At 40.4% G+C, this 27216-nt stretch overlaps 1 protein-coding gene across 1 annotated transcript in view; it reads left to right on the top strand.

The window, feature by feature from the left end:
- Positions 1 to 27216, top strand: part of LOC148011858 (uncharacterized) — a 68052-nt gene that overhangs the window by 15133 nt on the left and 25703 nt on the right. Inside the window, exon 6 of the mRNA XM_087670202.1 lies at positions 8651 to 8729. Within this exon, the coding sequence (XP_087526328.1) occupies positions 8651 to 8729 (79 nt within the window). The remainder of the gene's footprint in view (positions 1 to 8650; positions 8730 to 27216) is intronic.

The raw sequence follows: 27216 nt of genomic DNA, 5'->3' as shown, positions 1-27216 counted from the left end.
AGAACCTTCTCCCTCTCCCTCTTCTTCTTCTTTTCCTCTCTCCTTCTCTTACTCTCTCTCTCCCTCTTCTTCTTCTTCTTGTCTTCTTTTTCTCCTACTCTCTCTCCCTCTTCTTCTCCTTCTTCTCCTCTCTCTCCCTCTTCCTCTCCTTCTCCTCCTCTTTTCTCTTCTTCTTCTCTCTTCTCTCCTTCTACCTCTTCTTCTCCTTCTTCTCTCCTCTCTTTTCCCTCTCCTTCTCCTTCTCTCTCTTCTCTCTCTCCCTCTTCCTCTCCTCCTCTTCTCTCTTTTTCTTCTCTCTTCTCTCCTACCTCTTCTTCTTCTTCTTCTTCTTCTTCTTTCTTCTCTCCTTCTTCTCTTCACCTCCTTCTCTTCTTCTCTTCTCTCTCCCTCTCCTTCTTCTTCTCTCCTCCTTCTCCTCTTCTTCTCCTTCTCTCTCTCCCTCTCCTTCTCTTCACGAGGCCCGCAGCTGACTGGCGAATAGGTTTGGGGGGGGGGGGGTGTTTCAGTCAGAACGAGGAGGGGGGAAAGCTGTCTATCCGAGGGAGGAGGGGTCGCTGTCATCGCGAGTAGGGGGGGTGCTGTTGCTGCTGGGGGCCGGCGGGAGGGCTTGTTGCTGTGCCCCTTATAAGGTGGGGGGAAGACGGCGCCTCCCGCCATCTGGGGGGCTGCATGCCCCCCCATTGGACACCTCACTCCCTCTCTCTCTCTCTCCCCGACATGCTGTCGGCGGGGAGAGGGAGAGGGGTAAAAAAATTTCAGAAAATTTTTAAAAAAAGTCTAAAAAAAGGGGGGGGGGGGGGAGTTCCTATTGGGGGGGGAGGCACGGGGATCACAGGGGGGGGATGTTACAGGAAGGTGCGGTGTCAGGAGGCTTTCAGCGGAGAGAGACTTTCAGTGCAGGCGACCTTAGCAGAGCTCTGGACCTCCATCATCCACTCCCTTCTCGGCCGATGGGATTAGGTCTAGGGCGAGGGCGAGTCAGGAGCTCTGTTGTCATTTCATACGCACTTGGGGTGGCCAGGACCTGTTTTTCATGATGCAGGAAGGCAGCCCCAGTTGGCGATCTATACCCCCCCCCCCCCGATCGCCTTGAGAGGCTTGTATACATGATGTATTTGTGATTTTTCATCAGCTCCAGCTAGTCTGTTGAGCATGAGCACTCCGTTGTAATCAGTTTTTTTTTAGTAATATAATTAGCCATATTTTACTCGCAAAAAAAAAAGAAAGTGCTAGTATCTTTTGCAATCTAGAGCACCAAGAAAGTGCCCCACCAATCAAGGTAAATAGGTACCCGCTAGTAGACTTGTGACTCGCAAGTATCCATTTCACCTGCCATGTTTGCATCACAATACCCCTGTAGATCTAACGTATCCTTTCCATAGCAAATACATTTTCTTTGTGTGCCCTTAAGGTACCGTAGGATGCATTTCACTGCTTCCCAATGTGCTTTGCTAGGATTTGACATAAACTTGCTCACAACTCCCACTGCATGAGCAATGTCAGGTCTAGTGGCAACCATAGCATAAATGAGTGAACCACGAGCTGAAGCATAAGGAATACCCTTCATAGAGCTGGCTACCTTATCATCTTTTGGGCAATCTGCTTTGATAAGCTTAAGGTATGGTGGTAAAGGAACATTAAGTGGCTTAGCATCTGCCATAGAGAAACAATCAAGTACTTTGCTGATGTACTTTTCTTGTGAGAGAAACAAGAGCTGCTGCTCTCTATTTCTCGTCACATGCATGCCCAAAATATGTTCATAGCCGCACCAAGGTCCATTGAAAAGGCTGAACTCAGCTGTCTTTTCAATGCATGGACCTGGCTTTTATGCTTACCAACAGTAAGTATATCATCCACATAAAGCACAAGTATTATAAGGCTTCCATTGTCAGCCTTCTTTATATATAAGCAGTGATCTACATTGCTTCTTTTAAACCCTTGTGAGAGCATGAAGGCATCAAACTTTTTGTGCTGCTGCCTAGGAGCTTGTTTCAAACCATACAAGCTTCTCTTAAGCCTACACACCAAGTGCTCCTTTCTTGGCATAACAATGCCTTTTGGCTGTTTCATGTACAACTCTTCTTCTAAATCACCATGTAGGAATGTAGTTCTAACATCCATGATCCATCCGATCAAGTTCAAGATCAATAGATGCTATGATAGCAAACAATATCCGAAGAGTGGTCATTTTGACAACAGGTGAAAAAACTTTCTGAAAGTCAATCCCCTCTTTCTGTGTATAGCCCTTAGCCACAACCCTGGCTTTGTATTTTGGTTTGCCATCCACACACTGATTTTATAGACCCATTTATTAGGAATAGCTTTCCTATCTTTGGGAAATGGGACCAAATCCCAAGTGTCATTTTGATACAATGATTTTATTTCTTCCTGTATAGCTAGCTCCCACTTTTTCTTTAACTCACATGATAATGCCTCTTTATATGTAAGAGGCTCACCTTTGTGTGTGAGCAAAATGTAGTCCAAAGAGATATCAAACCTTTGTATAGGTCTCCTAACACGTGTATACCTTCTTATCCAATGATATGTGTTATCAAGCAATCCCACATCTAAAGGAATATCAGTGACCTCATTATTTGGCTGCTGAACTACATGTTCTGGTTGTTGTAATACATTTTCAGGCTGCTGTAATTCATTTTCAGCATGCTGATTTTGTTGCCCAAACTGGTTTTTAGTATCCCTTTGCTGTCCATTTTCATCTCGGCTTAATGATGATACACTGATTATCATAACCAACATCAATTAGAACTGAATTTCAGTTGGTTGATGGTTGTTCAAGTGGTTGATCATACTAAAATTTTACTTTCTTTTTGTCCAAGTCATTAGATGTGACATTTTTCAATAGCTTTGACTCATTAAATACCACATTCCGGTTGTGTAGCACCTTTTTCATGCTTGGGACCCAAACTCTATAGCCCATTTTGCCTTCATCTCTATAATGCATGAAGATGCCTCTATGGGATCTCATGTCAAGTTTGGTTCTACTATCAACAGGTACATGTACATAGCATTCGCAGCTAAAAACCCCTAAGTGGTCATATGAAGCAGGTTTGCCAGACCAAACCTCTTCAGGGATGCCACTTTCAAGTGCATGATGTGGACTTTAGAGATCGGTTTCAAATATGCACTATGGTTTGAAGTGTCCCTTCCCAAAACGATTGTGGAAGATTAGTTGTGGACAACATGCACCGAATCTTCTCACAGAACGTGCGATTCATTTGCTGAGCCATACCATTTTATGATGGATTATAAGGAGTTGTAAGCTCCCGTTTAATCCCATTGACACCACAAAACTTATTGAATCCTTTAGATACATACTCTGTCCTGTTGTCTGTTCTTATGCATTTTAATTTTAAACCCTCTTGAGTATTCACAAATGCATAAAACTTTTTAAAGGCGTCCAACGCCTCATTTTTCTGCTTAAGCAAGTAAACCCATAGCTTTCTAGAATGGTCATTAATAAAAGACACAATAACAAGAACCACTATGAGTATTTATTGGCATGGTGCATACATCAGAATGGACTAAATCCAAGATACATGCCTTCCCAGAGGCTCCATGAGAGTATGAACTCTTTATATGTTTTCCCAAAACACAATCATCACAAAAGTCAAGCTTTGAGTTTTTTACATCAACTCTTCCAAGTGAAGAAAGTGTCTGTAAACCCTTTTGGCTCATGTATCCAAGACACTTGTGCCATAACTCCATGTGTGACTGCACTTCAACAATTGCAACAAGCTTTCCAGGAAGTGCCTTGCAGTAGAGATAATATAGAGTTCCCTTTTTACCACCTCTAGTGACTAGCGTAGACCCTTTTTGTATCTTCCACATTCCACGACCAAAGGTAGTGAAGTAACCCCTGTTGTCTAGCTGCCCAACAGAAAGCAAGCTCTTCTTAATGCCAGGTGCATACCTAACATCATGAAGGATCAACTTTTGACCATTTTCAAGAGCTAGCTGTATGGTGCCCATTCCTTCAATATCACATGCATGGTTGTTGTCTAGATAGACTTTCCTAAGGATACCTTCTGCATAAGAAGAAAAACACTCAAAAAATGGAGTTACATGAAATGAAGCACCATTGTCAACAATCCACGATTGTGACAAACCATCATGAGTTGACAGCAAAGCATCTATCACATTCCTTTTAGTGATATACATGTCCTCCACTGTCATAGCATGTGGATTTGAAGATGCAACCGGCAAATCACCGTCTTCATCTTCTTCTATTTTCTCAATAACAACATTAGATACCACATTTGCTTTTTCTGTTTCTTTAAGGGTAAAGCTGCCATCCTTTTCATTCTTTTTGCCTTTTGCATTAGCCTGCTTCTTGCGTTCTTGCTCCTTTTTATAGTACCTACAATCGGGCTTTTTATGCCCTTTGCATCCACACTGATAATAAGTGACATCTTGGTGTTTTTCCTTGCTTTTGCTGCGATTTTTGTTCTTATTTGCAGCATTTGACATTTTTTCAGTTCTTTCTCTTACATTGTAGGCTGATCCATTGTTTTCCCCACTTGCCTTACGTCTAATCTCTTCATTGAGAATCAACCAAGATATCATCTATGACAGCCATTTTAATGTAAGTAATGGCCTTTTTATTCATTTTAGCCCAATCCTCATCTAACAAAGCAATAGGCTTATGTTTTGCCAAAGCATCATCACAATCCTTCAAAAAAAGTATACCTTGCATATGATCTTTCCAAAGATCAAAGCCATTGCAATCAAATTTACTAATCTCAAAAAGGTTCTTTGTGTCAGATGTAGATGCACTGCCAGCCATCTTCAGCAACAATAAAAGACTGCAATAAAATGTTGAATACTTTCAACCAATAGCAAAGTTGCTGAATGTAACAGCAAGTACACACACTTATACTTCCAAGGTGTCCAAGACACAGATGTTTTACTGCAATTTCAGTCTCAAGTATTGATTACAGCATATACATGAATCAAATCTGATACATTTGCATAAACGACAGCTCCCACTTCAATAATACATCACCATAATGTCCAAATGCAATAACCCAAGTGCTGTATATATCACTGTTTCACTGCATAATGAGCATTCAACAATACATATACCAAGAGAAGCTGCCTTTTATTACATTTGAAACATCCCAAGTTCAAATTTCTCCCACTTAGCAGTGAATCTGCTGTAATTTCACTGTCAAAGCTCAAATTGGCTCAAAATGCATTACTGATGTGAAAAGCCTCAAAATTTTTGTAGTGAATCTGTTCCAATTGTATCAGTACATTCTCTTAGCATCAAATACGGGCAAATGTTGCAGAAATTTCACAAATTCTGTAAAACCCCCGAAATTTCAAGGTCCAAATGTGCACAAATTACAATGAAATTGGCTTAGCTGACCAAAATTTCACTTATACATGAAAAACCCCAAAATTTACAGGACATATGCACCCAATGTTTGCAATTTTTGGGTCAAATGTCACTGTTATGCATGCCCAACATCAAATTTGGGAAAAGCCCCAAATTTTCAGATGTAAATTCGCACAGATATGAACCTTGTGCTTGCGTGCGCGAACACACGGTAAAGGAAAGAGAAGAAAAATTGCAGAAAAATAAAAGGGAGGAAAATCAAGCTTGTCGTGATGTTGACCAGGCCCCGTCAGCGCCAGACTTGCATGTGTGTTGACTTGTTGGAAGCGTGACGCCCACTGCTACCCGACCTGTCTGGAACAGACCCACCAGCCTGTCGCCTGTCTTGCTAGTTGCTGAATGCACCGCTAGCTGTAGTTTGTGCCTTGCTAGCTGCTCCCAACAGCTGTCGCCTACAAAAATTGTCCCGCTTGCCTGTCACCAACGTAAATTGTCATGACTGCCAATGACTGCTAGTTACGACCGCATGCTCCAGTCCTTGAGCTCTGATACCAATTTGAAGAGTGCAAGAGGAAGCATTTAGGATATGCACGCCAATCGAGGTGTGTGCAGCTGTTGAGTGAGCAGTGAGTGAGAGTGAAGAGTCGAGGGATAGGTGTGTACCAGTGTGGTACACACAAAGAATAAAAGAATGTATTTATACTTAGGGTACAGTACACTTACACTAATATACACTTGGGAGTAGTGTAAGGGCTTTTATACCCAACATATAGATAACAAACATCCCCTCTGAAGTAGTTTTGTTATACAAAATTGGGTCATATGTGGTAGAATGGTAACCATCAATTCTATGGAACTCATCCATCCTATAGAACTAGGAATGTGGTGCTTGCTTCAGCCTATAAAGGGCTTTGTCCAAGCGAAAGACCTTATCTTTATAGTTTGAATGATAAAACCTAGGAGGCTGCTTCACATAGACTTTCCCATTCAAACAACCATTCAAAAATGCACTCTGGGGCTTTTAAGACCAAGTACCATAGTGATGACACTTTGGATAAGCACAAAGCATGGCTTGTTGCTAAGGGATTCATGCAGTGGCTAGGAGTGGATTTCTATTATACAATTGCTCCTATAGCTCGGATGGCTACCATTAGGGCCATTCTTGCATTAGCTGGCCATAGGAGATGGCTAGTTTATTAGCTTGATGTGAAGTTTGTCTTCCTTAATGGTGATTTGAAGGAGGAGATATACGTTACATAGCCTCTTGGCTTTTCCTCATCAAATGGCAAGGTTTATAGATTGAAGAAGGCCCTTTATGGCCTCAAATATGCTTCATGTGCTTGGAACAAGAAGATAGACTCGTTTCTCCAAGGGAAGTTAAGGTATTGGCGTTCCTTTGTTGATCCCGAGTTGTATGTCCACATCTCGGTTGGAGGACACATGTTTGTGCTTTATATGGACGATCTCATTCTGATAGATGACTGTGCCCAAAAGTTCAAGCAAACAAAGGAGACACTAGATGAGATGCTTGAGATGATGGATATGAACCTTGTCCACTTCTTTCTAGGTCATGAGATTTGGTAGACTTTGAGGGTGATTTCCATCTCCCAACAGCAGTATATGTAGGAGCTTTTGACCACTTTTGAAATGGAGGGGTGCAAGACTATCTATACTCCCATGGATCCAAATTGGAAGGCGAGGGCCCATGCAAATTCACCAGTAGTAGATGCTATCTGCTACAGGTAGTTGATTGGGTCGTTGATATGGCTCCTTAATACTCAAATTGATTTGTGTTTTCTTGCAGCTTTGCTTGCAAGTTTCATGAGTGAACACAAGGTGGTTCATTGGAAGGTTGCAATGAGGATTTTGCGGTTTCTCAGGTGGAATCCTGACCTAGGTATTTATTATCCAGCAGATACAAGAGATTCAGCCTTTGTTTTGTAGGGTTGGATAGATTTCGACTGGGCTGGAGATGTTGATCATAGGTGGTTAACAATAGGATATTGCTTCACTTTGGGTGTAGGTACTATCTCTTGGAGTAGTAAAAAGTAGGCTACAATTGCCCTGTCATCTACAAAGGCAGAGTATAGAGTAGCATCTTTTGCCACATATGAGACAGTGTGACTTCGGAGGTTGTTACGAGAGCTTGGTTGTTCTCAAATAGGTCCTACTACACTACATTGTGACAATGAGAGTTGCATTGCTTTGGTACAGAATCCCATATTCTATGCTAGATTAAAACACATTGAGATACAATACCATTTCATTCAAGAGAAGATCTTGGATGAGACTATTGATGTGGTGTATTGCAAGACGAGGAAAATTGGCGGATTTGTTTATGAAGGCTCTTTCTCATGCTATTCTTTGACAGCACTCCGGATTCATAAGCCTTATGCTGCGTCCAAGATCTAAGAGGGGGTGTTAGAGATTCAATCATCCCTTGGATGGGCATAGGCAGTGTATTGTTGTATAGTTAGTACTCTTGGGCATATTTATGCATTTTTCGGATTAAGTCAGACAGTTCCATGCAGTTGCCAGCTCATTTCCAGCAGTTACAGGTAGTTGCCAGCAATCTAGTAGTGCCACGTGTGATGTTGTAGATTTTTCGCAGCATTAATGACTTGGGGGCCAATACCTTGGGTCAAACAAAGGCCTAGTATGAAGATATGAGGATGGTCAAGGCCGTTACTCTTTCCTTCTTGTTGGCCAGCATTTAAGCAAGATTTCCACTCTAGATTCCTTGTAGACACATTGGATTTAGGGACACAGTCACAAATGGGAGCAAATGAGAGTTTATTACTAGTATCATTGCTTAGTACATTTGGATCACGAGGTGTAGCCATGCTATAGGTCTCCAGGATGTTGCCTTTGTGGAGACTCTTTTTAGGGTTTGGATAGAGTTCATCCATACCTTCTAGGTTTTTGAGAGGATGAGAGATGCTTTCTTGTGGGTATTGGATTCTAGCACCTTCTTCCCCTAGCCCCTCGTGGGGTCTAGCACTATAGCCCACCAAATTATTCATGCATTTATTGTATTTATGATGTTCTCAATTGCTCTTTATAAGGCATTCTTTGTACTTTGTTTTTGACCTTAGGGGAATTTCCTTGAGGTGCCATTAATAGAATTTCTTTTTTAAAAACAAAATATCGCCTTGTTTTTTCTACGTTGATTGATAAGTTGTTAAATCATCGTTATTGGCTCCCTTTAAGCTTATGTATATTGTTTGTATGTCCAATGATCCATTTTTCTTCTTAAACATGCGAATCTATGACAACTTTTTTCATATGCAGGAATATTTATAGAGAAGAGGTTGAAAAACTTAAGTCATCCTCAAAGTGGAAGCAATCTTTCTCAGGTCCAAAACCAAGGGTTAGATCACTAACACAAATTCCACATAGCTGAATGTGGCTTTGCTTAACTCATGTGGGTTCTACAATGCATTTCTTTCACATGTGACTGATTTTACTACCCACTAAAAATGGTATGATTCACATAATTTCAACTTCTCAACTTAATACAACTTTAAAAAATCATGAGATTCCTTGTGGTGTATGATTTAAAATAGGCTCAATTAATTTATTTTGTGGTCCAAAGTGTTTAAGAAGAAGGAAAACTCAATGCCCCATTCCCTTATAACATTTAGACCTCTACAAGGGCTGCCCTCTCCTTCCCCCCCCCTTGGACGCCCCCCTTACAAACAAAATCCACAACCCTCCCCCCTCCCGCCCCCCATGGAAAAAAAACACCCCTGCACTCATCCCCAAACAACAACATGGTCTCCCTTCCCTCTCATGAGGGTACACTAGGGTTTGTAGAGAAAATCTAGAGTGTACGAACAACCTCATAGCTAACAAATGAACTCAAAGAGGAGAGAAGTGAATGAATGAGAACTCCATGAACAAACAAAGTAAATGGATGTATGTGATACAAGGAACTCTCAAGGAGTGGAGGGTTGGACCTCTAAGAGAGCAGACTGGGGGATGTTGGAGGAGTGGAGGGCTGCCCAAAAGCTACTGTTTCTTAGGGAGTGGGTTGAGTGAAGGAGTGTGTCGCACTTTGATGGATCCAGAATGCAGTAAACCGCGGAAACTCAATGATGTAGGCTGTGTTGATAGCAACAATGGCAACAGAGCAGCGGTCCAGGCTGTGTGGATTCTGCTTATGCTGAAGAGAGTAGCCAATGCAGCAAAAACAGCATTTCTTTGGTGTGAGAGTAGGCTGAAACAGTAACACAGCCTCTTCGATGCATTTGACTAGAAACAAGAGTATTTAGACAGCAAAACCAGCTGTTAGGTGACTGTGTGTATGGCAGAAATCTTGAGAAGCATGTTGCCCAACCAAAAATGTAGGAGAGTTTGTCATGAGTAGGCTGATGTGTTTTGCCAGTAGCTAATGATGATGTCACCATGAGCAACAAGTCGCCAGCAAGATGATGATGATGATGCAAGGCAGGGTAGGCACTCACAAAGGCTACCAAGATGACGATATTCTCAAAAAGCCCTCTCCAGAAGAAACTTGTCATGCATGGATCTCCATCATTGATGCTGGAATTTGTTAAGCTAAGATAGGTGCATTACACATTGAGCCTTGATTAACTCATTAAAACAGCCCCAAAACTCAAACTTTAATGCTAAGAAGAGTTTTTGTCCCATAAGCAAAATTTCGGATTTTGGTTGGTTCCTCATCAATGAATAGATGGTGTGCTCAACCATTTAGTATCTTGTTCATTTCGGCTATAAGTCTACTCTAGCTGCAGGATACTTTGTACAAGAGTATTGGCTCTGATACCTTGTGAAGGTATGCTAGAGTCTACACGGAGAAAACACAGAATGTATGAACATGACTAAAACACAATAACTTAGACAAAAATGCAAAAACACAAACAAAGAGGAAAGGTAACTTTGAAGTAAATGAATGAGTGTTGTAAATAAATGAATGTGTGTACAAGATGCTCAAAGGTAGAGCTGTCCAACAACCAATGACTCTCATGGGTGTGGTGAAACATCCCCCTAGGATCCAACTTTCACATGAGATATGACACAAGTCATATCCACAAATAAAAGGGGCTAGATATCAAACTCATCTCCTAGCCATAGAGCCAAACGGGCTCACCTCTAAGCTTGGGAGCTAGCAACACTTTAGGTCATGACCACATCCCAAGGGTTGGTATTCCATACCACCATCCCACATCATCTTGGTGTACGGATGTATAACCAATGGGCTAAGAGCCCAAGAGTGGTGATCACACAATGAATGTGCACAATAAGGCCTTGAGTCCTATAAATAGGACTTAATTGCCTTAACCACAAAGTGCCCTTAGTGCATTCACACTAAGTCACTTCATGACCATTGTGACCAATGCTACTAGCACCCATCCAGATGTCCAAGGATATAACACTTTCCCCCTTATGAATGATTTCTATCCTTTGTGATATCCTTAAGGACAAAGTGAGGAAAACGACTCTTCAACAAATGTACTGATTCCTAAGTAGCCATTGCCTCCAGGCGGTCTTACCACTATGACCAATGCTACTAGCGCCCATCTAGATGTGCAAGGTTGGTGGCATGAGACGCTAACCCTTGGGATGTGATCGTGACTTGGACTGTTGCTAGCTCCTAGGCTCGGGGGTGAGCCCATTTGGCTCTATGGCTAGGAGATGAGTTTGATGTCTAGTCCCTTTTATTTATGGATATGGCTTTTGCCGTGTCTCGTATGCAGGTTGGATCCTAGAAGGATGTTTCAAGCAGGCTAAGGGAGTAGTCAGATAATGACATCTATCAAAGACGGAACACGAGGGCTGTAACCACTAGTCAAAGCTGAGATGATGCCAGAAATGGAAGGGCAAAAAAGCTAGAAACCAAAAGTGGTAGCTTAGAGGACTGGAACTAGTGAACACATCAATGTATTGTATGAAAAACAACGAGGAGAATGATGTTGGATGTTGAATACCCCTCAAAAATACAAAAAATAGGCATGATTTGATTGACTAATGTGCTGGAAGCAATCACTAGGGCTTGAGATAGGCAGGACGCTATCGCCACAAGTAGTAGAACAACAAATGCAGCAGCTCATGCACCTTTTGTGGACTAGGCAATAGTTGATAGTAGGTCGTCAAGGGTTGGAGAGGGCATGGAAGTGGAGGTTTGGTTTGTGTGAGACACATGAATGACATGTAACCACTAGGGGCTTGAGATGGTTTGGATGCTATTACTAGCAATAGAACAATAAACACAACAATTGGTACACGTATTGTATACTGGGTAGCAGTTGGTAGGAGGTTGTGAGGGGCTGAAGAGGGTGTGGAAGTGGAGGCTTGGTTTGTGTTAGATACACGATGAATAACACGTAACCAATTCACATTGGTTAAGACTCCTTCCTCTTGGGATCCTATAGTATCTTTTTAGGCTTCATTGTCACCACTAGAGTCCTTGAGAAGACATTATGGCCTCAACAAGAAGGATGATGTATCATCTTCTTCTTTAACTTCTTGGCCAGATGTAAGTCTCATGTCGAATGAGGAGTTCAGAGAATGCATGCGTATTAGATACTATCATCCACAACACTCTTGAAAACCTTGCAAATCCATTGGGACTAGTTGGTGAGGTTGCCCACCTCTCCTATTAGGAGAAAATATTGCAATTGGGTTGATGCACGATCCATCTTCATCATCATAGCAAGGCCTGGTGTAAGGTATGTAACCCCTTTGAGTCATAAAAAACAAAACCCTTTCATGTTTCTCCTTTCGGTATGTAGGACCAGGATCACGACAAGTTTGAATATGTCAATGTCAATCGAGTGGGCTCTCGAAGCAAATATACGTCTATAAGTATACTTAACATTCTATCTTCTATTTCATTTGAGCATGGAGTCGATAGCTTTCATTCTTAATTCCCTCTTGTCCCTCCCTTTTGTGGACATCATGTAGATTTTTGGGCCTTCCCTATACCCATAGCGATCACATTAACCAACAATTTTCCTTACCGTAAAAAATACAAAAAATGAATTAGAAAAAGCTATAAGTTTTCAATCTCGTGTCCTTTGAAATCTAACATTGCTCCATGCCCATTCATTTCTTTTTTGCCTCTTTTTTCTCTGCTTACGAGCACCCATTCATTTCTGCCCTCCCTCCTCTTCACTTTTTGGCCTTGCTCGATGGGCCAGAGCTGCCATTTACTATGATTGTGACATTGCCTTGCTCTATGGGCCATGGTTGCCATTCACAAAGATTAGTTACTCTCTTTGTTTCTTCTTCTCCCGTGAAGGGTAATTGTATTAGTTACAAAAACATACTCTTAAAAGTACAACATGACTAAGAGACAAAGATACAACATGACTAAAAGTACAAAGAAACTATGTAGGTGGTAGAGGAGCCAAAGAAACTATTATCCAATGTAAGTGTGGGAAAGAACGTGAGAATGATGATACTTTGAACTTAAGTAACTCGATCAATTATCACCATGAAGATTAGGAGAGAGAGAGAGAGAGAGAGAGAGAGAGAGAGAGAGAGAGAGAGAGAGAGAGAGAGAGAGTTGACACCATGGTGAGAGGGAAATTGGCCCCTTTCCCTTTATAGGAATTTATTAAAACAAACCATGAGCACCAAGTGCCCGAACCGTATACAAAAGAGCTGATTTGATGCATTTCTTTGATCATGAGCATCTGGTTTCACTTTTTGAGACTACCCATTATATGGGCTTCTAATCAATGTGACTATCTGAGTGTAAAAGTCTTAGTCATCTGAGCTTTCTAGTTAATCTGATTGCTAAACTAAACTTTTAATTTCACTTGGGCATCTTATTGATGATAATCCAAGTATAATTATAGGGCATTTTGACCATTGGCTACCCTTAAATAGAAAGATGAACATTTAATCATATTTTGAAACACTGAAATAATACAAATTGCATTTCAAAGTAAATGGATATTAAATTAATTTGAATCATTGAGCCAATATGTCTTCGTAACAATTGATATATAAAAGGTTGGTTACATTTCTCTCTCTTGAAATCTGTCTTGTTCTCAAGAGCTTGCTTGAAGTAATTTTGATTCTACAACTTCTTCATAAGCTGCAAGTATTTCTGGATAGTTTTTAAAATACTCTTTTAATGTCCATTTAGAATCCAAATGAGAGTAATTTTTAAATCGGAAGGAACTTTTTAGAAATATTTTTTTCTCATTTTTAAATAATATAAAAGACTATTTACTCTGGTTGAAGTATCTCCTACTATTCATCTACTCCAAGCAAATTCTGTATTATAAGTTTCAATAGTGGAGGCTCTTTATAAGGCTTTAAAAGATGGATATGAAAGCATTGTGAATTCTCCAATGTTGTGGAAGTTGTAACTTGTGATACTTAAAAAGTCCATAATTTCTTGTTGTGAGCTTAGTGACTTGGTATGAAGGCTTGTTAGAGTTTTTTAGATAAGCTTTGCTAAATTTTGGCCACACCCAATATCCTTCTTGTAAAATCAAGTGTCTTCGATGCTAATTCACAGCTTTCTCTTTTTTTTCTTAAGATCTTTGAATAGCTCGTCTAGCTTGGGTAAAAGTTGTATCCATATCATGCACGAACTTATTAGTATAAAATATCTCCTTTGTTTTAAGAATAGGTAGTAAGAGTGGCTTTCCATATATGATCTCAACTGATACTTTACCTATAGAAGTATGAACTGTATTGCTATAGGTATATTCTACTAAAGGTTAATACTTTTTTCATTGTTAGTTGGCTTTACGGCAATAGCATTTCAACATATCCAATATTGTGAGATTTGCTATCTCACTTTGACCATACGTTTAAGGATAATAATAAGAAGAAAAAGTAAGCTTTGTAACAAAATTTTCAAAAAGAGCTCACCAAAAGAGACTAGTGGCTCATGGATCTCTATCACCCATGATGGATTGTGGTAACCCATGATACTTAAAGATTTGTTGAATAAATATTCTAGCCATATGTTGAGACTTGTTAGTCTTCTTGACTGGAATGAAATGAGCTTGTTTGCTAAACTTGTCAATAATAGTCCATATCCCATGATATGCTGTCATTACTTTAGACTTGAAATCTTTAGTAACACATAATTTATTCTCCATCAAAAGAAATTTATCTTTAATAACATAAGAGTTTACCCTTTTACCAAGTTGTAAACTCTCCTATATGATTTTAAAATCTTTATAAGAAGTATATATATTTCTTATACTAGTGAAATTCATATGATGAATCATGGATATTGCATGAATCAGAGGTCTTTGTGATAGGGCATCAACTACCTTGTTTTGCTTCCTAGGTGTAGTATTTGAAAGTTAAATTGAGCTACATAATTGACCCATCAAGTATGCTTCTTAGAAATCTTTGGTTAATTGAGAAAATGTCTTAGACTATCACGGTCCATCTCAATAAGATTCTCCACCTAAAAGATAGTGTCTTCAATCTTTTAAAGCTTGAATGATGGCCATTAACTCCTTTTCATAGGTAGTAGCATTATTTTTTGTATTTTGCAACCTTCTGCTTGCACAAGCAATTACATGCTCTTTGTGGTTGAAGATTGTATCAATGTAGTCTTCTGAAGCATCACATTTCAAAAACAAAGGTTTTGACAAATTAGATATAATCAAAACATGTTCTTTGCTGATATAGAAGTTTAGAGCTTTAAAAGCTTCCTTTTGTAGTTTAGTCCACCAGAATGCCACTGCTTTCTTGGTTAAATCATGCAATGGTCGAGCAACTACTGCAAACCATTTAATGAATCTTCTATAATAAGAGCATAATCCCACTAAACTTTAAACTTCATTAACACTAGTCAATTCTGGCTATTCTGCAATAGCCTTGACTTTTTATGGATCTATTTGAATCCCATCTTTGGATATAATATGGCCAAGTAGTGAATCTCTTCTAGAAAAATTTCACTCTTTTTGCCATTTACATAAAGTGTCTTTACGGAGTTATTGAAACACAATTTTCAAGTATTTTTCATGTGTTTCTTTATCTTTTGAATGAACCAAAATATCATCAAAGAAAGTACTTATGAACTTCCGATGTGATCTAAAGATTCTTTCAATCATTCTATTAAAGGTTGTAGGAGCGTTGGTGAGACCAAATGGTAGCACAAGACACTCATACAAACCAAAAGTTGTCATGAATGCTGTTTTATGAATATCTTGAGGAACAATTTTTATGTGATGGTAGCAGCTCTTTAAGTCAATTTGGTTGAATACTTTGGATCCATCCAATCTATCCAAGATATGATCAATTCTTGGAATGGGAAACCTATTTCAAATAGTAATTTTATTGATGGACTAATCCACACACATGCACCAAGATCCATCTTTCTTCCACACTAAGAGGATTGGAGAGTAAAAAGGCAAGGAATTGGGTCTTATTAGACCTCTCTGCAAGAGTTCATTCACTTGCTTCATAATCTTGTCTTATTGCATTGGATTCACACGACAGGGTGGCCTATTTAAAGGTGAGCTCCTACGAATGAGATCGGTGTGATGATCTTTTAACCTTTCTAGTAGTAACTTGTCAGATAAAGTGTTTGCAAAACAATCTTCATATTCCTTCAAAAAACTCATTTGCTCTGCATTCATATTTGAGATGAACTTTTTAATTCTAGATTCTATGTTAGAATCTTTGACAAAAATCAAGTATGAGAAAATAGACTTTTTTATTGCTTTACAAATTTATACATTGGATAAGATGGGAATAGAGTTTCCTTCCACTCTCACATCAAAAGATACATTTTTACCTTTAAAAGGAAATCTAAACTTATATTGATTTTAATCAATGGCTAGATCTATTCTTCTATGCCAAGGTATTCCTAATACAATATCACAATGACCAAGATCTCCTATGGTAAAACTCTCATAATCTACATAATCTCCTATCTCAATTTGTAGTTTTCCAAGAATAGGAGTAACTTTATACTCCATTCCTTAAAAAGCATCACCTAACATTTCTGGTGTTTCAAAACTCTCCTTTGGTAGATATAGAGCTTTAACAACTTGAGGATGGATATAATGAAATATAGCCATTGTATCAAAATGAATGAGAAGAAGCTGATTAGCAATCTTACCCCAAGTCATAAAAAGCTTCATTTTCTCTAATGGAGTTTCATCTTGTTGCAAGGATTCCTTAGGTATAGCATTCACTTGAGGTCTTTTAGGGTTGGTTTTATTTCTTTGCCTTATTAGGATATTGATTAGTCATGTGTCCTTTTTCTCCATAAGAGAAACATCGCCATTCTCTTGCATATTTTACTAATTGGTGATATATTAGTTTCTTTTTGGATGACAAAGGTGATGTATCTCCATTCTTATGCTTTAGTTTTTGTTTATCTAACTTCTAGTAAATATCTTAGTCTTCTTTCTTTGTGGTTCCTTTTTTGAAGCTTTACCAAGCATCCATGGCATACACAGTTCTTCAACTTCTAAGGTCGCATCTTGGGCTACTTCCAAAGTAATGCTTTGTCATCTTGGTAGCTTGCTATACCATTGAATGTAACCCATTGATAAACTTTCTTGTCTTCATATTGGAAGGAACTTCATTTGAGAGATATACATTTAAGAGAAACACCTGCAAACCTGTTGATATATGTTTCAACATTGTCTCCATGGCTTTGGTTCAGCTCATTCCATTTTTGTTGCATATCGGCTTCAAAAAATGAAGGTAGAAACTTCTTATTGAACATCTTCTCTAACTTTTTCCAAGACTTTGGGTTTCTTTTTCTCTTGATCAACTTTGAGCCACCAACTTAAAGCGACATTCTTCAGATGCATTTTAATCATCCTAATCTTTGATTTTTCTTTATAATGTTCACCACCAAAAGCAACATAAAATTGTCTAGTAAAAGACATCTTTTTGAGAATCTCTCTTACCATAGAAAACGTCAAATTTGGCGCTCTTATCTGTAGGCTTGAAGTCTCTTCTAGTATTGTTTTTCTTTGCTAAAAGCATCTTTGGAGATTCGACTACCATGGAAATAGCCGGTTCTTTGACTTTCTCCTTGCCCTTTTTCATGGAGGGATTCTTGGGACAAGAGGAGGCAGCTTATGGCACTAATTTTGCCTATTGGAAGATGTAGGTATGGCAAGTACTGGTTCAAAAGAAGCAGGTTAAACTGCTGAAAACCAAGAGTGTAAAGCCCGAAGGCATTGATTAGGATACTTGGGATGAGTTGAATGCGCTATATAAATCCACTCTTATATTGTAATGATCGTAGCATTGTCTATAGTAAGTCTAGTGTAAAGATTGAAGACATATATATAGTCTAATATAATTCAGATGATGATTACATCTTGGCAACTTCTTCTCTTGATGCTAGTCAGTTGATTGATGCCTCGTCCACTTTTTCTTAGTATTGGTTGCTTGATTTACGGGGCTTCTTTTCATGTTACCCCACATAGGGATTAATTTCATTTCTATCATGGCATGACTTGTGATACTAAGAAATGACTTGACATTGGATATGATTGGCATTGGTAATGTTTTGATTCGTCTAATCATTGTCTTTATTGTAGACAGACACATAGTTCTCATAAGAAGTCTGACATTACGTGCATGGGTGAGCCTCTGGCTCTTGTTCATTCTAATGTATACAGTCCCATGCCTTGTTAATCACTAGATGGCTCAAAGTATTTTGTGACTTTCATTGATGATTATTTGCATAAGGTCTAGGCATATCCCATCAAGCATAAATCAGATGTATTGGCTACCTTTTAGTATTGGCTTGCTCTTGTTGAGAACCAATTTGGTTATAGGGAGAAATACCTAAGGTCAGATAATGGGGGTGAATATGTCTCTAAGGTATTTGGGCACTTTTGCGATAAGAAGTGCATTAAGCATCAGTTGACTGCTCTATATACCCCACTTCAAAATAGTATTGCAAAGCTCATGAATATGGCAATTTAGAAGAGAGTTCATATTATGCTTAGTCAGGCAAGATTACTGCAACATTTTTGAATTGAGGCAATTGCTATGATCATACATTTGATAAACAAATCCGCGTATACTGCTATTGATTGTCAGGTTGCAAAGCAAGTATGGTTTGGAAAACCTCCCTCATATGCGTATCTTAGAGTCTTTGGATGTAAGGTTTTTTGCCATCATGTATCCAAGAACAGACACAATAAGATGGATTCTAAGTCAGTGAAATACATCTTTCTTGGTTATGGAAGTACAGGTGAGATGGGCTATCACTTAGGAAATCCGTAGGCTTGGAAGGTTATCCACAACCATGATGTTTTCTATGAGGAGAAGATGCATAAGTAGCCTAAGTAGGTGGTTGAGGTACGTAGGATGATGAAACCAGACTTCCTTCCATGGATGGGTGGTAAATCTCTGATGACAACTTAATTATAGCAATAATACAATAGTCCCAATTTGCAATCAAGTACCACGGGCTCACCAATTCAAAGGATTTGGTGGTATCCTGGCAATGGAACCATGAACCAGCCTTTCTTCCATGGATGGGTGGTAAATCCATTATTACAACTTAATTACAGCAGCAAACAATAAATGCAAATCTGAAAATACAAATTTACCTACTGATCTTGGACAATGCACACTCGATTGGCCCCAAAATTGGCGCCCCTTTCGGTATTTCTTTAGCTTTATTGAAGAAGAAGTTGATTCACAATGGGATTTTCCCGATCCCCTTCACAATCCAAACTCCTCTTGCTGTCCAAAGTGACCAACAAGCCTTCAATATGATTTGCCCCTTGATTTGGGCGCTTAACTGGCCTTCACCTGCTTTGATGGAGATAGAAATACCCCAAATTCAATGGCTGGCTAGTCCTCCACCTGAATTCAGCTGAAATTCACCTTCAGCCTTGAAAAATCCAAGTCTTGGAGCTTCCAATTTCTGGCATGCTTCTCGAGGCTGCTGCTAAACTCTAATTTTTGCTACAAATTAGGATTTACAGTAGAGAAATCTACAATTTCTTAGCTTCCAAGGGTCCAAATGCTGAGATCTTCGGAGCAAGGTTGTGAAATGGATGGGAGATGAGAGAGAAAGCTGTAGAGAGAGAAAAATTAGAGTTTTGTCGAGAAGAATGGCTGAGAATCAGTCAAATGCAGCTGCTGCCTTGCCACAACAGCTTGTAGATGCACAGAGCTGGAGAAAATCAATCAGTTACTGCTGTTGCTCTATCTCAACAGCCTGTAGGTGCTGTAACCTGCTGTTGATTGGTCTTCTTCTGCCCTTAGTTGCCTCAGAAGGTTCTCCAATGGCTGCAAATCAGACCAGCAGCATCTCCTCTCACTCTTGCAGGCTGAATACACTAAAAATGCCTCTCTCGAGCCTCGAAAGACGTTTATTAATTTTCAGTCTTTAAATACTGCAAATTAATCTAATAATTATTTTGGTGTCCTGAAAAATAATTTGATTGGCCAATAATTAAATCAGCTAGACAACTTCCATCCTCGAGTATTGCACCATCTTTTACTATCAGATTGGCATAAGGTACCATTAAACGCCACTTCTCTAGTATCACCAACCGATACTTATGGCCAAATGAATAACCTAGGCCAACAATTGACACTAGATACCACCAAGTGCCTATGGGGCATAACTTAAAGCAACTTTTGCCTTTGACATCCCGTGATTTTCTCGGGTCCTGGGCTCGTAAATTTACTCTAACCCAAGTCATAGCTCACATGTGCAACATTTACTTAACCATGTGATTAAAAATTAATCCACATGTTAAGTGAGGTTTTAAAATAACATGTCCTCATGATAGCCCTCCCCCTTGAAATCCTTGCAGTCATCCTCAATTGCACTGCCAAATGTATCAAAAGCAAAGTACTACACTGGAATTTCCATAGGGCATCATAGTCAACACAACATTGTGCACTGTTGTTCAACCATTCCATATGCCCAACATATGCTGAAAATTACCAACCAACATAACATAACATAAGACTCACAAAGAATCTCAAAAACATTGTCAGATTATTATGTGACATGTCCGTTTCTCATGAGCTCAACTCATTTGGCAAAACCAAACCATAGTATTGCGAAAACCAAGCATAAACCATGGTTGAAACATCAATGGCATCATAACATATGCTGTTATCCATGGAACTAGATGTAAACCATTGAAAATTGAGCATAATCTGATTATAAACTGATCACTTGTTGGTCTGAGAACTGATCACAAACTGTTGTAAATGTGACTCTAAACTAATCATAAACTTGTTGCAAAAACTAACCAGCAATCAATGCCAAAACTGATCCAAAAAGTGACCATAAACGGTTCTCAAATTGATCAAAAACTTAGTTGAAACTGATCAGAATTTTTATCTCAAAATTGAGGCAAAATTCATGTCAAATTGATCATAAGCTGATGCAAAAGTATAGTTTTAGTGCCCGGGTGAAACTCATACTCATCGGTATATATCTCACAGTGAATAGTATACTAAGTAGTGACCTCATGGCAAACATATTGTCAGTGCAGTACCTTGGATGCATGCTGAATACATCCGAGATCCACTACATACAAGAGCTGTCCATAACTGAGGAGCGAAGGTGCTAGCTCCCTCACAAGCATCATGTAATACTCTGGATCTCTGCTTTGCTGAACTTGATTGAGCCCGAACTAAGGTCGGCTCTAATCGGAAAACATCAAGGTAAAGCTACAACAACTAAGGATGGTGTTCCATCCATTTAGCATCCATTGATGAATAATTCTGAAACTTCACCAAGTACCTTTTGGAACTCTTACCCTTGATCTTCCTCTCTGTGTGTGCCAAAATCTGCTCAGGTACCAATATTTCATTGAGCTCTTCAACCTTCGACTGAATTTCAGCAGAGACATCCTCTGGCACATCTCCATGAAAAGGTCTAAGCAAGCTCACATGAAAGGCATTGTGTATCTGCCAGTGTGGAGGCAATTTCAGCCTATAGCATGCATCACTGATCCTCTCCAACACTTGGAATGGCCCATAGCATCTCATAGGCAGCTTTGGATATTATCGCTCTGCCCTTTACCTTTTTCAGGCGTGCCTTTTCAAATCGCAACAATACATAATCGCCCTCTACAAAGTGCAAAGCACGCCTATGACGATCAACTGCTCTCTTAGTAAGTTGAAAAATGATTTTTCATTACTTTGGAAATAGCAGAAGTAGATACAATAGGGACAAATTCCCCTTTCAATTTTACATCCAAAGTATGAACTTTGCCTCTATGGAAGAGGGTCACAATCATATCATCATGAGTATCAATCACTGCATGCACACGATGACACCAAGGAGATTGTAGAAGATAGCAAGGGACAGCTGAGATGTGATGTCCTCCGTGAAAGGGGTGTGGGCAGCAAGCTGAAAACACTTAAAATCTGCAAACACGAGATTTTGATGTAGCGGAAGAGAAGAGAAGTGGATACCGAACCTGCCACCAGTCTTTGCCTTCACTGGAGTGGAGGATCTTTGCTACTGTTTAAGGAGATCCGTTTCTGATACCATGCAAAAAGATGACATAACAGTGAGATAGTAGGGTTTGAGGGGAGGAACACGGAGTGAACTCGGTAAACACTGAGAAGAGAAGAGAGAGAGAAGAAACTCTGATGAATGGAATGATGAAGATTTGAATCATGGAGTGAATGTGAGACAAGGGAATAAGGGTGCCGTAGCACAAGGAAGATGATGAGGACAGCCATGTACCACCAACTGCAATGTCCTTTTGAAGGGGTGTGAGGGTAGTGGAGAGGTTGGAGAGAAGAGGTGACAGACTGAATGAATCAACCGTGAGGAATGAATGAGTGGCCTATAAATAGGCATAGTTAGTCTAGGACGGCGCTCCTTTTCGGGGCTGCAAACCCTAAACGTAAAACGCAGAAACGCAAAAATTCAAAAACGCAAACTATGGGTAAAGCGTTTCTCAACAAAACTGCTCCATACAAAGAGACTAAGCCAGGTGTGATAGGCAATATCTCAACACCCCTTCTCAATCACAACCAGAGAAGTACAAAGTGTGTAGAGGCTTTAGTAAGCAACCACCTGCAAAGTGCGGTCACACCACAAACATGGTAAACACTAGAGGCTGTCATAGAAAAGGCTAAGTGTGGGTACCAAAGACATGGTGGACATCCAGAGGTTGTAACACGGGCCTCACAAAGTGTACAGAGGTTGTAGTACAAGGTTACATGAGGAGTTTACAAGCTTATGTCAGCAGCATTAGGGCTAGGCAATACAAGGCTAAAAAATTCTATCAGAATAGGAGTAGAAGGACTAATGAGGCTTGTCCTTCTCCTGGTGGTCTTCTTCTTCTTTTTCTTCTTCTTTTGCTCCATGGCCTTTTTCTTCTTTAACAGCAGCTAGATAGGCCTTTTGAGACCTCATCCTGGCACGACATAATTTTTCCGTGTGTCCAATCTTTTTGTAGAAGTCACATACCAGCTAATCTTTCTTGCCCTTGTACCTGTTACTGACATATAACATTTGTTCATCTTTAGAGGTGCTCGGTTTTTCTTTAGATTTTATCTTTTTTTCTTCTTCTAGCAAGGAGGCCTTAGTGTCAACTAGTTTAGAACTAGGTATGTTGATTAATGTAGTTGACACATTATTATAGTTAGGAGGTAGGATTTTTAACAACACACCAATACAAATAGCTTCATCCATCTTGAGATCAATTCCTGTAAGCTGAGTTAAGAGACTTTCCATGTAGTTTAAATGAGTTGCAAGAGATGTGTTTGATTTTATATCTAGCTTGAAAAATTCAATCAGTAATCCATACTTAGATGACTTTGATTGTGCACGAAACAAAGTATCTAATCTCTTCCATGTATCATTAGAAGTTTCACAGGTATCCACATGGTGGATGTAGCTATCATCCAATTCTAGCTTAATGATGGCATGTGCTTTGCTATCATTCTTTTGCCAAGTAGCTGCAAGATCCGCATCTCGAGGCTTCTTCTCTTTGCCATTGGTAATAGCCCAAAGACCCTTCTTCATTAGGATGAGCTTGATGCGGGTTTGCCAGGTGTGAAACCCAACCCCTTTGAACCGAACAGTTGGAGAGTCTTTGCCCACGCTAGAGCAGCAAATCAACACAAAAAAACTCTCAGATTTGAGCAACAAAATTTTTAATTGTGTCAAGAGACACAAGGAATGTAGTGTCAAATAACATTTGATAAGTATTAATAGATACTATGCTTTCAAGCACTTGATGTTGAGTTTGATGCTTGGATTTCTCCCCTCCTTGTTGATTTGATAGGAAATGCTTGCTTGAAGCTTCAATTCTCAGTCAGATCAGAGTGGTAGAAGATTGATTTGAGTGGCAGAAGAGAGAAAATGAAGTAGTTTTGAGCTTGAAGTAAGATGGCTATGGTGCCTTTCTATTAGGGTTTTCTGCAGGTTTGGTTTTTTGATGATTGAAGCTGCTACAATGGATCATATGACACAAGATTTATGTGGGAGGTAGCTCATATATGGACCTTCAATTGCCCTAAACTTGCAGGACGAATCGTGTTGCGTGGAGAGAGATCAGGCCGTACGACCAGCGTAGGCGCATTTCTAAACAACATGGCAAATTTCAGCAATTCTGAAGCCAGGGAGCAGCAATGTTGCCAATTGAGGTGCCAGAGAGGAGCTCTATGAGTCGAGGAACACTTCTCTAGAAGGAATTTCAGTGAGGTATTGACTTGGAGAGAGATCTAGATGCTGCAAGCAGATAGGGTATTACTGTCCAGCAGCCATGAAAGCTCCAGTGAAGGTGGAGTAGGGAATGAAGACTTGAGCTGATATCAAGCTAGGTAGAAGTGAAAGGGAGCTGGAGAAGCAGAGTGAGGAGCTGACCATGCTCAGCTGAGCTCTGATACCATATTAGAATGATGGATCTAGAGCATGGTAGAAGATATGGTGGATAGAAGATGAAGGCTAGATTCATGTTGACATAGACAATGAGTAGACAACTGTTACACAAGTGAATTAGGTTCCAAGATGGAAGCTTGGACTCATAAACACAATCTTGTGTAATTGACTGACAATGACACTAACTGAAAGAGAAAAGCATCATGATATTGCATTAAAAAAGAGAGAAAATACAATGCTTTACAAGAATAGACTAAGCTGTACTTTCCACCACTATGCATATGGGATTCTGCATCCTGAGCCCACACTGCACCATGCAAAGAGGCTAAGCCAGGTGTGATTTATCAGAAGTGGTGCAACAATGGAAGCATAAACATGTGCTGAAATAAACTACTGAACTCAAGACAAAAGAAAAGAAAGAGAGAACACAATACAAATGAGAACTCAGATGTATGCTCGGGAAATGGAATACATATACCAAGACATGAGACAATACAGATACAATGTGAGTCACCGGCTGTGGAGGCACTGTCACTTACTGCCTCTCCCCAGAAATTGTCAAGTGATGAATGAATGTGGAGGAGGGAGGCCGACAATAAATAGACCGAAATAAATGCCTAAAATATGACAGGTCGGCCAGCATTAAATGTTGGTCGACTAGCTGCAAATAATGTCAATCCACAATAAACAATGACAAATAAAATTCCTAAATAATCTCTGATGCAAGCCTACTGAATCATAGGTCCAGACTCAACCATGAACTGACTAATCTGCTAACACCCTCTCTCAGATCATGTGATACAATACAATATACAATGATAATGTTGTTAGAGTGCAGCGATGCGTAAGCGTAGGACAAAGACTGAGAGAGAGTGAACACAGAGAGAAGAGAGAGAGAGAGAGAAAATGAGAGAGTGTAAACGCAGAAAATCTACGGTGTAGTATGCTGTATAAGAGTGCAGAAATACACAAGGGGGCAGAGGAAATATCTGCATATGTCTCTGACTTGATGACCTCGATCTCCATCAGCCCGAGCACAGTCTGTCTCAGCCAACAAATCTCAAGATTAGAATCTGAAAAGATGAATGCTGGAGTGTCCACAAAACCGACTATAAATAGCCGAAAAAATAAGAATTCCCAGCACCAGGTCAGCTGCATTTAATGCAGCCGACTGCAGAAAGACTGGCCAATTGCATAGCCATGCTGACATGGTATCCTGCCTGTTGCCATACGTTGCTAACGTGGCATCCGTATTCCTCTGCTGTTCGACTTGCTGACTATCCACGATGACCTCCGCGGTCCATCCTGCGGTTCCCACTCCTGAGGGGACCCCCTCGATCCCTGAATCTCGGAGTGTGTCACGTGCCCAACGAGGAGGAGGACGAACCTCTTCTCGTCGCTCTCCATTTGCTGAAGACTCAGGAACATCCACCGGCGGAAGCTCCTTGGGGGTTGCCAGTGGAAGAGAAGACTCTGAATCAGAAGAAGAATCTCCATCAAGAGGCACTAGCTCCAAAGAAACTATCTTGGGAGCCCAACTTTCCCGTGGATCGCCAAGGACGGGGTGCTCCTTACCCCCCTCTGTGGCCGGAACTTCCACGAACCGCACATCTCGGCTTGTGTAGACATCCTGCTTGACGGGATCAAACAAACGATAACCTTGGGACTGGGAGCTGTAGCCAACAAAAACCTGTAGTCGAGAAGCCGCCTTGAACTTATCACCTTGCGTCTTTGGAATGTGTACATAAGCGGCACACCCAAAGATCCTGAAATAAGAGACATCAGGCTTAGTCCCGAAGTAAGCCTCAAAAGGGTATTATCTTGTCTACGGCCGAAGTGGGAGATCGATTAAGGATGTGAACTACGGTAGCCACTGCCTTGGCCCACAGAAACTGAGGTGTTTGTCGGTGCATCATCATGGTGCGTGCCATCTCGATCACACTTCGGTTCTTCCTCTCCAAAATGGCATTCTCTTAGGGAGTGTTGGTGTTAGCTAACTCCTGGTGAATGCCCCTATCTGCACAAAAACGAGCAAACTCATTAGACATAAATTCACCTCCCTTGTCTAAACGCAAGGTCTTCAGTCGCCGGCCAGAACGGTTCTCCTCAAAGAGAAGCCAAGCCTTGAAGTGATAGAAAGCCTCCGACTTCAAAGTCAAGAAATAGGCCCAAGTCATCTTGCTGTAGTCATCTACGATCAACATGAAGTACAAGCTCCCCTTTAGGGACTCGGTCCTCATCGGGCCACAAATATCTGTAGATACAAGCTCCATGGGTGAAGTAGACCGCCTAGAAGCTTTGTTGGGAATCTCATCCCGATGCAATTTCCCACGAATGCAAGAGACACATGGCTGATGACTCACCACTATGTTCGGCAATCCTTGGACAAACGACCCTCGCGACACCTTCCGAAGGTACTCGTAGTTTAAGTGGCCAAATCGAGCATGCCATAGCTCGGACTGTGTTTGAGAAGTAAGAAGAAGAGAAGTAAGAGCTGAAGAAGACTTCCGTTTGTAGACGCCATTCTCCTCATACCCTACAGAGAGAACCTTCCTTGATCCACTATCAAGGACTCAAACAGTATCATTGTCAAACTCCACCAAGAGGCCAAGAGCACAAATCTTATGGACCAAAAGCAAATGATACCCCAAACCTGGCACATGCAACACCTCAGAGGTGTGGGTACCACCACGTCCATCTGGAATAAGCTACATCTCACCCCGCGCAGCAATAGACACAGAAGAGCTGTCTCCAATGAGAATCTGCCCATGCAAAGGTCACAAATGGGCAACACCAACGGAAGAAGGAGTCATATGCCGTGAGGCACCACTATCCACAATCCACTCTCGAGCCTAGGGAGCTGTCATCGCAGCATCAGAAGTCTTCGGTGTAGAGTCCTCAATGACTACTAAGTGTAGAAAAGCAGCTGATGAGGGTGCAGCCACCGCTCCAGAGTTTTTCGTGTCCTTCTTGGTATCCTTCTTGTCTTTGTTGGGGCAATCCTTCTTCCAGTGAGACTGGTCTTTTCACAAATATGGCAAGTCGATTCCTT

The sequence above is a fragment of the Lygodium microphyllum genome, chromosome 28 (genome assembly GCF_053477565.2).
Source record: "Lygodium microphyllum isolate KBCC chromosome 28, Lygodium_microphyllum_v1.1.10, whole genome shotgun sequence".
Taxonomy (NCBI): Eukaryota; Viridiplantae; Streptophyta; class Polypodiopsida; order Schizaeales; family Lygodiaceae; genus Lygodium; species Lygodium microphyllum.
This window is presented reverse-complemented; position numbering and strand designations above follow the sequence as displayed.